The sequence below is a fragment of the Centrocercus urophasianus genome, unplaced genomic scaffold (assembly GCF_019232065.1).
Source record: "Centrocercus urophasianus isolate 14NV4802_14NV808 unplaced genomic scaffold, USGS_Curo_1.0 seq_2, whole genome shotgun sequence".
In the NCBI taxonomy this organism is placed as follows: domain Eukaryota; kingdom Metazoa; phylum Chordata; class Aves; order Galliformes; family Phasianidae; genus Centrocercus; species Centrocercus urophasianus.
The window spans coordinates 16491798-16503841 of record NW_024884755.1 but is presented as its reverse complement, the minus strand read 5'-3'; the positions used below and the strand labels follow the sequence as shown (position 1 = coordinate 16503841).

Here is a 12044-nt window from a genome sequence, read left to right as displayed (position 1 = left end):
CCCCCCCCCCCCCCCCCCCCCCCCCCCCCCCCCGCCGGCCCACTTGGGGATTTTCTCACAGTATTCTCTCTCCAAGCCAGTGATGATCTCACTTGGCTGACTTTGGCCTTCTCAGCACTTGGCACCAAGATCTTTGATCCCACAGGCTTCCTGCATTTCTAATGGAGCTTGAAATTAATACTTCTTTTCCTTTGTCTGCTCCGGGTGAACTTGTTGACTGCAACGGGAGCCGGCTGCTCATTCATGGTGGGAAAAGCATGGATTAGTGGTCACTACTGTTAACACACTTGTTGCAAAATGAGAGGAACCCTTTGGAGTAGCTCCTCCTTTAGAAACAAAGCAAGAGAGCAACAAGGCACTACTACAGCAGCTCCCCATGTTACCAGCCTCCTGCCAGCACAGCAGGCACCATGGGTAAAACACATTCCTCAACAGCAGGGCTCAAAGAGCTGACCAATGCCATCTTCATTACATGTCCCCTATTGCAGCAGAGAGTAGGAGGTTGGCTCTGAGGGTCTGCAGGTAAGGCACAGGTATGTCCTGGACTAAGAGGACCAAGAAATGTGCTGTTAAACAGCAAGAATGCAGAGCAAAGACGCATTAGTGACTGCTCTCATAAAATAGTAACACAAACTGAACAAATTGAAACTACACTCAATTGCAAAGAGAGCAATGTCACATACAAGTAGTCTATCAGCAGTGATTGACACCAATAATTAAAGAAACACTACCATCTAGAAAGGAAAAATAAAAGCTTGGAAGATGAAACACTGGGTGACGTTTCTGTCTCGTGCAGGAGGAGACATGCTGCATCACCAGTGGCCACCAAGGAAATAAAATCAAATCAACCTCATCAAACCCAACTGTGAGGGAGAAAATGTAGAATAAATGTGCAGCTGAGGAGGTCCACAGCTGCCTCCAATCTCCATCCCTGGGCTCAGGCCCCACATGGACAGATCCTACTTGCTCCCACTCTGTTCTACACAAACACATGCTGCAAAGCAGTTGCAGCAAGAACAAAACCCCCTAAGGAACCATGTACTGCAGAAAATGCTTAAGAACACAGCTATGCAGCTGCCTGTTTGAACCTGAGGGACTGGTCCTTGAAATATGACCCCTGGTGTTTACTTGCAGGTTGAAGTATAATGGCTTTTTTGTCTGCACCTTTTTTTTCTTGGGTTGTTTCTTTTTACACCAGACATGCTGGACCCAGAAACTCAGCAAAACCCTCTCCCATTTCCCACTCCCAAGTTTTGACTTGGACAGCAGAGCTGAATGTGCTCAGGTCTGTGGGTTAAGGAGGGCAGAGGCACACTGCTGGTGCTCAGGCTGAGCTGGATGCTGCAGCGACCACCGCTGTCACTGCTCTGCCACCGCAGGGCACAGCATGAGAAATGCCATTGTTCCAAAAAGAAAACTGAGAAAAACTGTGCAAGAAGTGACCTGCTCTGCTTCAGGAAGTCATAGGTAACCAGTGTAATCAGATCACTGAGTTTAAAAAGAACTGGATGAGGAAGTTAAACATGCAAAGCAGCTGGTTAAGCATTGCCCTGGTGAGCAACAAAGCCCTGGCAGCCAGGTGCAGGACAAGAATCTCCTTCGGTGCCACTGCAGTGTGGGCTGGGGGGTGACAAAACACCACGTGCTAACAATTCTTTGAACTTACAGTAATTAATACATTTTGCAGCTACTTGTTCAGGAAGACATCTACAAGAGCATGATCATGGTTATACCAGCCTTGACAGTAGGGCACCCCACTCAGTACAGGTGCTCAGCAGCAGAAACCAGAGCAGCCTACATGCTGACAAGGGAGAGGGGACACGATATGATGGCTGTACCATGCTGCACACCCAGAGCCTCAGCGCTCTTGCCAGGTTGGGGCACAGCTGCAGCAACAGCTAGAGGTTGTTGCAGAGATGTGCCAAAAGAACTGGCACCACTGCATGGATGCACAGCAAGCACTCGCTGGAAAAGTCCAGCATCCGCCTGGTGCAGATGTCTTCAAGCTTTGCTAAATGTTGGGAAGTGAATTTTGCTCAAAAAAATATGAAAAATTGGAGTTTTGATGACTTACTCTCTTGGTTTTCAAAACACAGCCATAAAGACATCTGCTGGCTGCTCCCTCCTACATCTGCAGCTCTCCCTCCTCCCTGTTGATACAGCACAGGTTGGAGTCTTGTTCAGACACTCACAACTGACTCAATAAACTGCTTTTCCTGGGGACATTCTAGTTTTCTCCTGCTGTTTCTTAGCAATTATGTACCTAAACCCAGGGGCACAGACAGCAGTGCCATGCTCCCCCAGGGCTTTACCATCACCCACCTGAGCAATGTTGGTGAACACAGTGTCCGAGACGCTCTCGCACAGCGCAGCCACGAGCTGGAGGACCAGCAGCTTCCTCCTCTGCTCAGCACTGTGCTGCTCCAGCTCCAGGAGGCTACGTCCAGCCATGGCATCACAGCTTGCCACTGCTTCGTCCTCTGCAGCCACATTTCTCAGCGCCTGATGGGAAGAGGCAAAGGAAGGTTGGACACTGCAAACCACCTCCAGGTGCATCACAGCCTCTTTGCTACCTGTCCCAGGGAAACCACCCCAGGGATGCTCCCCTAGCAAAGCTCTCACCTTCAGGCAGTGGATGAAAAAGTCTCCAGCCAGGCCGCTCTGCTGGCAGTGAGACAGCAGCTCCACTAAACTCTCCACATGGCACTGCTCTGAGGAAACCTTCTGGTAAAGGGCCTCGTCTTCATCACTGAAACAGATTTCTATTCTTGTGAAAGCCAGTAACGGCACAAGCTGAGTTTGTTGTGCCCCCAGCCACAGGAGGCAGAGAGAATAAGTCTCACAGACACCACCCAAGGGGCACCCTGTAGGCCACATCACCCTCAGCACCTTTCCACGGACAGCCCCTGGGTTTTGGGGCACAACCAGAAAGTGAGTGCCTGGAAGCAGCAAACCCAACTGCTGCTGCTGAGTTCATTTGGTCTGCATGATCAAGCACTCAGCTTATTAACCTACATTCATTCAAAGAATAACATTAACAGAAACCATCCTATTCTAGTGCTAGTTAATTCATGCAGCGCTCATAGCAGTCACAGTCAGGACAGACAGAAGCATAGTCATTAAGAAATAATTTTAAATTATATTCAGTTTAAACAGTGCAAATCCCAGGGCAGACCTTCTACTAATTCAGGTCAGGAAAAGATTGAAATGCAACCAGAATGAGCACATTTCTATGGGGTTTTGTTACACTCGTAGTGAAATGAGTGCCTGCAGCTGCTGACACACCCATGCAGCAGACATTGCTGGCAGGAGCTGTGTGCTCCATGTGTACTGCTTCTCTGTGCTCACATGTGCCACATGACATTGCTGCCTGTCTTTGAAGTGAACATCATGCTGCTCAGCAGTCCTCAGTTGCATAGCTGGAGTCTAATGGCTGTCGTTTATTCACCACATGGCCACGCTCTGACTCTACATGCAGAGGCCACCTGCCAGAGCAGGAGGGTGTCTGGTTCCTGGCTCAGGTACTCTGGCATCACCAAGTCCTTGCTGTGACAGTGCCACCTGCGCCTGAGGAATTCCACCAGCTCCAGGCAGACATGGTTGGCCACAGGCAGACCCTGGCTGGAAGTGGAATGGGCATCTGCAGAGTGTTGGGACTGATGCTGGATGTCCTCCACCCAGAAACCCAACAGCCCAGTCCTGGGACTTGGAGAGGCACGCAGCGAGCGCGTGCTAACACTCAGATCGTGCTGGGCTCTGCACTGCAGAACCACTGAGCTGGTGCATACAGCCCGCCCACCCGCCGGGGGAACGAGACCAGTGAGGACAGCACTGCCAGCCTCACATCCCCACAGAAGGCCCCAGGTGCTGGGTGACACAGGGCTCTGACCCCTGCAGCCCTCACCTGATGGGCTCCTCCACCACGATGGCCGCGCCGCCCTCGCTGCCCACGCGGAAGCGGCACTGCGGGTGCAGGCGGTGCACGCTGCTGGCCAACCCCACGCAGCCCTCCAGCACCCACAGTGAAGTCTGCCTCTCTGACTTCTCCAGGAACCACAGCAGCACCTCCTGGCACGGGGAGCTGCAGGGACAGACACAGAGCAATGGTGACCTTCTGCCGCCCGCTGCAGCCCTCCCCGCAGCGCGCAGCAGCACTGCAGTGTGACAGTGTGTGGAAGGACAAAGAGAAAAGCGTGAATGCTCTGCAGTGAGCACAGACCCTCCTTGGGATGCTCTGGCAGGAGAGCTCTGCCTAGCTGAAAGCATTTGCTTCCATTTAGGAGGAGCTCGGCGGTACATTCTGTCATTCTAGTATTCACAGATGGAAGAATGTAGGCCCTCCAAGATTTCAGCCCAGCCAAGCAGAGAGCACTCTGTCTGTACAGCGTGTTTGTACAAGGACAGCCACTCACACGCAGCCTCAGTATGCTGCACGAGATGCTTCATGCCAATCTGACAAAGCACAGAGCTGTCAGCCATGCCAAGAAAGAGGAAGGAGACGGGGAGCACTGTAAGGTGGCACGGAAATCCCTGCCAAGTGAAGATGCAGGTTAATGAGATTGAATAGCAGTGCTGTGCCAGGGGTCTGGAAACTTGAACGCTTCCAGGCAGCTGTGGTTTTTATCACCCCTGCCAAATTCCTGTGTAAAGAGAGAAGCTAACAGTGACTGTGCTCACCCAGCAGCAGCATTCACTTGGCTTGTTCTGAGAACTTGCCACAGCACTCACTACTCTTTGAAGTGATTAATGAAGTCTTTAATAATAGCACAGACCTTATAGGGGAAACCTCCAGTACCCACGTGCCGGTACCACCAAGGCATCAGTGTAAACCCACCAGGAGCATAGGTACTAGAATGGCCCAAAGCAAAACAGCCCAGGAAAAGCCTGGGAGGAGAACAGGGAGAGGACAGCCAGCACCTGGTGACCACTATCATTCCCACCACAACTGACATATGTAATGTTCATCATCATACATCAGTCGTGGGGGAGCTGGGCACAGTGCAAGAGACAGCTGCCAAGAGGCAGATCCCACATGCACTGGAAAAAATGATCCCATCTAGCAAAAAGATGATCTTTTACTTTCTAATCCACCCCCACAGAACCCTCCAACACCCAGCCTAGTCCTGGCATTACCAGCCCTGGCCTGGGGTTGGGCTGCCCTTGCTGCACACTGCAGTGAGGTGAGCAGGGCTCCCGCAGGGCACGCCTGCCCAAACACCTGGCCTTCGGGGAAGACAAAAGTGAAGACAAGAACTGACTCCCTGGGCACAGTAAGGTCACGCACCATGCCTAGGCCTGTGGTTACTGCCTGCTTTTAATAAGCTTTTCAGGGTAAGAAAATTGGTCTCCACTTCTATACGTGTCCATATAGAGCATGTACTCTAGGGCCAGGCGGTAAAGAAACAAAACCCCAAAGAAGCTGTGCACAACCCTCCCTTACCGTAAGTATGACACATTCTGCTTGGCAAAGGAATAGAGGGAGAAAACCACTCCCAGGACTGACTGCAAGGATCTCAGAAGCAAGCTGGAGCTGTCATTCCCAACCACGTATACCTACGGAGAGAAGGGCACACAGAGTGTCAAACTCTTGAGTGGAACAGAGGGATGCCAAGGGAGAACAGAAGGTACTTCTGACACCAGAGAGCACGGCACAGTGTTTACAGCCTCCACCCTTTCAGCCCATTCTCCCTGATTATGTATATCCTGCATTAAAAGCAGCCTTCAGCACCATCTTTCTCCCAGCATTTGCTTAAACACAGCAGGGCTCCAAGCTGCAGGAACACTGCAGCAAACTCAGGAAAGCTGCTGCTTAGGGGTCAGGTCATAAGCTATAGAGAGATGCAATGGACACCTTTGAGTCAGCAGATCTTAAGGAGACTGCACTCAGAGCCAAATCCCAAATACAAAAATCAGTCTCTAGTAGGAGCTGAGGTGTGCTGAACTGATCAGGCTTGGAGGAGGCAGCAGGACCACATTCCTGCCCTCTGCCTCAAGCAGTGCCTTCCTGAACTACTAGAAGCACCCTCAGCCCACTGTTACCAGGGCACTGCACACAGGTCCTGCTGCTGCCCACAGAGCAGTAAAAAACAGCCTCTTCTCATTCTCCATACGACATCCAGCTCAGAAGATGCTGCCCCTGTAACAGAGCAATCCCCACACCTCCTATCAGCTGGAGACACAGCAATAGGGCTCTGGCCCACCAGAGGCACTGTGACAGCCCAGGTACAGCACTAGGAAGGTCACTGTCTGGATAATTCTTGGCCTGCTGCACTGAAGCAAACCAATGTTTTGCCTTCTCTAATCCCCATGGAGCCACTCTTCCTAACCAGAACCTTTTGTACACAAAGGCTCCCTGATGAAGCCTACAGGATGGTTTCCCACTCCGCATCAAATGACATTTGCTAGGGAAGAAACCCCCACAAATGGCAGGCTGGATCTTCCATCGCTAATCTCACCGCTGTCAGGCCTAAAGCACTATGCCATTAAGCAGGGATCCACCCCAAACTCCAGAAGCATTCTCATTGTGAGCAGCAGCCACAGAGCAGCCCTCCAGACTGGTCTCTGCCTGCCAGCTAGTTGCAACAGATCATTAGTACACAAAATACTACAACAATCACACAGCATTTAAGAGCTTAGGCTGCCTAGGGGCATGCCAGTAAGTCAGTCACCCCCTTCTTGGATTCCTGGGCTTGAGATGTCCTTCTCTGCTGGAAAGTGTTCAGCTGCTGCCCCGCAGCACAGTACTGGTGACACTGATGGGAGAAGGAGGCACCAGTAGAGGTTTTGGAAGAGCTCCTCATCGAACAGCCCTGGTCTTTCATGGGACACCACCTCTCCCTCCAACACCAGAGCTCAGATCTGTGCTGCTGAGCATAGCGCTGCAAGGGGCCCCTTCTACACGGACAGGAAAATTTTCCAGTTGGGAACAGATCAGTGCCACAGAGGTGGAGATGCTCCCTACTAAAATCATCATAATCCTAATTATCCTTGCTGGAAGGAGCTACAGGTGTTACACATACACTGCCCGGCCCATAAGACATGGAAGGTGATCTGTTACCAATGAAATCAGACTGCAACTAGCCTTTCAGCAACAAGGCCCACCTTTCTGTCAATTCTGTTGCATCCTCCCCATGCCCCAGAACCTGATTAGAGCCCAAGCACCAGGCAGACAGCTGCCAAGCTTCAACAGCCCATCGTGCTGCACAGAGCAGCACTGAGGCCAGACCACTACCCCCAGTCTCGGTCCTGTCCATGAGCAGCTCCCAATGGCAGATCAACAAATGAGGCTGCAGGACACCCAGCAGCTGCTGACGGATTACACACCCACAGGTTTTAAAATTAACATCACGCACACAGAAAACACGTCACGAGGTCAGGCTCAGAAAGGTCCCTGCAAAGCAGGCTGCTCGTTTTTCCTTACTTAACCCTCATCACTTCACCTCGCCCAGTGGGAGGAGATGCACTGTAATTCCCTGAGCCACCAGACGTACCAGCAGGAGACAGACCGCTGAGGACCCCCAGTGGGCACCAGCTGTGATGTCCTGCACGGGTCTGGGACACCTGAGGATGTCAGGCTCTGACGCTGATAGGACAGACACGTTGGTTTTGCCAGGGACTGACAGCAACGTGTGCCAGGCCAGCGGCACTCCCAGCCAGCTCCTGTGTCTCACTGCCTGTTCAGATATTACAGATCCACAATCATATCCCGAGGCCTGATGCTGTTCTGACAGAACACTCGGGCACAGTTATCCTACTGGAAACAGCACGACCTAGCAAGGCTCAGGTCCTGCTGCAGCTCAAAGAGGATGAGATCATGACAACATCGTGGGGACTGCTGGCCTCCAGCCCACCGCCCCAACTCCTTTCTTCCTTTCACTGACACACCAGAAAGATGCTGGGGGAAAAAAAAAACAAACAAACAAAACAACCAACCAGCAAGAGCTCACTGCTACTTCACAGAATTTGGGGTGAGAATACTTGGAAGCAGCACCTCTGGTATCCACCAAGAAGCTGCAGTCCCTCCAGTGCAGAACTTCATTCAAAGTTATTCTGCACAACTCCAGGCCTTGCTTCAGCACCATCACTGCCTGAGCTGCTCGTTTTGCTGTGGCCTAACACACACCCTCAACAGCTCAGGAAGTCACCAGCCAGCTCCTTCCTAGAGCAGCATTCTCATCTCCCCAAAGATCAGATCACAGAGTCTACCTTGAACACATCTTCCACACAGCTGCTGAGTTCTGCCTCTGTCACCAGCACTGTCCCAGCTGACAAATCTTCCTCTGCTATTTCTGAAACAAAGAGGAGAAAAATAAGCACCTTCATATACTGCAGTCTTTAACAAAATGTCAGCCCCTTGATGCCCTGTACCAAAAAGCCCACAGATAATCCAGAAGAAAACAGTTAAAAGCATGGGAAAAAATAAGCCCTGTTAGCCGTGCTAAATATCAGTGTGCTGTTGTAAACTCTGCAAGGTTACAATCAAATCAAAACAGACCAAAAAATCCTGATGGACTATTCCTTAGAGAACTGCTTGGCCAGTGTGGGGAACTGATGGCTTCCATCCAGAAGACCAGAACGACACTGCCAGAATGGAAGAGACTCTCAGAAAGATGGTAGAAGCCCCACTGTTTGACCTTACACTAACATGAGTTCAGTGCTAGTGAATATGGTGCACACAGCCACCTAAACATACCCATAACCAACAGACCTGGGCCTGCACCCTCAGTAGCCAAATCACCAACACGTGAGAGAATTCTGACAGAAAAACAAAGACCAGTGGAAAGAGAAATCCGATCCTTCCCTGTTCCAGGGCTCAACGTGTCCCCTTGCCAGCTGTTACCTGCTGCGTCCGAGCAGCGGAGAAGTGGTGTCAGCAGAGGCTGGAGCAAATGCTTCTCTGCCAGCTGAGGGTGCTCTTTCACCATGGTGAGCAGTGTCGTGGTGGCCACCTTCTGGAACTGCCGAGCTGTCAGTTTGTCCTGGATGTGCAGTAAGTCCAGAATCTGAAAGGAAACCCCGCAGTACCAGAACAAAACTTAGCAGTTGATTCCATGCAGCTAATGGCAGAGACCGAGGAGCCCCTGCAGTGCTGCTTTACTGGACATTGGGCACAACACTCCCCACACAGAGGAGCAGCTCTCTGTCTTATGCACAGGAGGGTGACCTGAGCCTACACCACACCCACAGCCAAAGCTCTCCAGCAGAAAGCTCCTTGAAATGCAGTGCTGAATAGCTCATGTGATCAGGCAAGGTTGCTCAGTATTTCAGTAATACATAGAAAACTCATGAGCAGGGTAAAAACACATCCCACTGGGAGAGCAGAAGGAAAACAGCTCTGCACTGGAGCAGCCAGGCTCCAGTCAGGTGATGTTCAAGTACTGACAGCACAGATACTGCGCTGAGAGCACTCCCACTTTACATTCACAGGCAGTCAGCATGCTGTGTGGAGAGCAGAGGGCAGCGCCTACCTGGGGGCACACGTGTTTGTAGTAATCCTCCAGGGAAAGGCACTGCTGAGGGCAGGAAGCCAGGATCTTTGCAACCGCATCACATTTTCTCCAGTCCACAGCTGCTGTTTCAGCATCAGTGCCACCTGCCCCACTCACAGAAAGACAAGATCAGCTCAGCCCGACTGCAAACAGCAGGGCCATTTTTGGCTGAAGTCAAACGGTTCTGGCCAAAAAATGGCCTTTTAGTTTTTATTAACCTCCTCAAACCACCTATCAGGAAACACCTGGGCTGAATGAGGGAAAAGGGAAAACTATTGTCCAAGGCCTTTGACACTGGAAAACAATGTCCATAAATGTCCAGGTGTATGAGAAAGAAAACAGAGGGAGGCTGTGCTTACATAGTTCATGCTGCAGGAGTTTAACAGAATAGCCACATTTAGAAGCAGAATCTGAGCATTACAGAAGCCAGTATGGCCTAACAAAAGCATTCCCCATTTCAGTACATCCCATGGGATGAATTGTCTCAGACACGTCTTTTAAGAGTCTTTTAATCTGCAACCCCAGAAACGAAGAGCAGCACCCAAGCACCCAACTCACCGCCAGTGCCCTCCATGATACCCCGAACCACAGCCTGAAGCCCATTGGGTCTCATCAGCCGTTCTGAGAGCAGCTGGCCACAAAGGCGACGCAGCCATGCTGGAGACCGAGCAAGGGCTGGCTTTGTTTCTCCCCCAGCAGGGCGACTCTGAAAGGAAACAAAGGAGCAAGCTGAAGGGGGAATTCTCTCCAGTACACATTTGTGGGCAAACCCTCACTAACAAGCAAAGCAGCCTGCATCCTGCCCCAGAGGACTTGATACCACGTAGGAGCAGAGGTTGGAGAAACATTTAAAATCACTTCATCCAGGGGCACAAAGTAAATTAAGGCTTAATGAGAGAGACCAACCTTCCTGGGAGCATCCTGTCATGGAGAGCTTCCCTCCTTTAATTAAAATCTCTTAGGATCAGGCAGCAGCTCTGTCTCATTACTGACACAGGGGCTCAGGGGATGAGTCACATTCAGTGTACATAAGGGGACAGAAGTGGTGAGTCCCTCTCCTTGGCTGCCCTGGCTGCAACCCAGCTAACATTGCCCATATTCTACTCCCCACTGCTAAGAGGCAGTCTCTGAAAGGGCCACAGACAGCAGCAGGAGCCAAGGCAGCAGACAGCTCTGCTTCACCAGAACTGCTGCAAACCTTCCAGGTGCAGGAGTGCCTAAATTGACCCCGCACCTTGCTATCTGCAGGTAGCAGCCTGCTGCATCCTAGCACAAGGTTGAGCAGCTGCCCCAAACAGAACAAGAGGTAACAGCCATAAGTTGCACCAGGAGATGGTTCTGCTGCCTGGTACCTGCTTGGGGCCGCCCTGCAGGATGAGCAGCTCCCGCACGGCCAGAGGCTGATAGACACGGTCCAGAATGTGCTGCAGGGTCTCCCGGCTCTCTGCTCGCTCTGCTTCTGAAAGGCCCTGGAAAAACACAAACCCTGAAGCGGTGAGGGCAGCCTAGCTGTGAGACTGCACCTCCACACACCCAGCGCCCAGCTCCCACGTTGTACGTGCAACAGCTTTGATCTGTTCTTTCACACTGAGACACACACGGCTCACAAGCAGCTGCCAGGAACAGCACTAAACAGGAACTCTGGGCATCCCCAAACTCCGACTGCTCCAGAACCACAATCCCAGGCCCGCGGGGACACATCCGCACGAAGGAGCGGAAGGACGGGGACCACCGACCTCGCAGTGCACGGCGGGGCCGTGGCCCAGCAGGCAAAGGCCGGCGAGGAGCGGGCCGAGGTGCTGAGCGAGCAGCGGGGCGCCGAGCGCGGGGTGCCGGGCCAGCTCCACCAGCGCGGCGGTGGCGGCACGGAGCCGGGCCCCTCGGGCGGCCCCCGGCGACAGTGGCGGTGCGGGGAGCCCCGGCCGCCGCCCCACGCCCGGCGGCAGGTACGGGGCCAACCCCAGCCCCACCGCGGCCCGCAGCGCCCGCCGCACCGCCTGGCCCTGCGCCGCGCTCAGCGTGTCGGCGGCAGGCGGCGGGGCGGCCCCGGGAGCGGACGCGGGGGCGACGGGGGCGGCGGACAGCGCCTCGAGCCGTTCCTTCAGACACAGAAGCAGCGCCAGCACCGCGCACGCCACGGCCCACGCCGGCTCGGCCTCGTCCTCTGCCCCGGCTGCCAGCGCGGGGGCCCGGCCCAGCACAGCGGCCCGCAAGCCGCGCAGCGCGGCCCAGCCGGGCTCCCCCCGCAGCCGCTCCTCCAACGCCGCCGCGTTGTCGCGCAGCGCCTCCAGCCGCAGGGGAACGCCATCCGGCCCGGGCCCCGTGGGCCGCCCCAGCAGCAGCTCCAGGGCCTCCACCACCCGGCTCGGCTCCACTGCGCCACCCGCCATCTTAGAACCGACGCCGAGGGGCGGGGCGCGGCCTGCCGCCGCCATCTTGGGGAGGTCGGGCGGGGGGGGCGGGGCTATGCCGCACGCCGCCATCTTGGAGGGCAACGGGAGGGAGAGACGCGTCGCCTGCCGCCATCTTGGGCAGGTCGGGGTGGGCGGCGCCATC

At 53.6% G+C, this 12044-nt stretch overlaps 1 protein-coding gene across 1 annotated transcript in view; it reads right to left on the bottom strand.

The window, feature by feature from the left end:
- Positions 1 to 12014, bottom strand: part of TANGO6 (transport and golgi organization 6 homolog) — a 27027-nt gene extending 15013 nt beyond the window's left edge. Inside the window, 11 exon segments of the mRNA XM_042821464.1 lie at positions 2323 to 2502; positions 2623 to 2749; positions 3905 to 4081; positions 5441 to 5553; positions 8206 to 8288; positions 8840 to 9002; positions 9468 to 9592; positions 10047 to 10194; positions 10841 to 10957; positions 11225 to 11944; positions 11946 to 12014. Coding sequence (XP_042677398.1) covers positions 2323 to 2502; positions 2623 to 2749; positions 3905 to 4081; positions 5441 to 5553; positions 8206 to 8288; positions 8840 to 9002; positions 9468 to 9592; positions 10047 to 10194; positions 10841 to 10957; positions 11225 to 11944; positions 11946 to 12014 — 2022 coding nt within the window.
- Between the last annotated feature and the right edge of the window lie 30 nt (positions 12015 to 12044).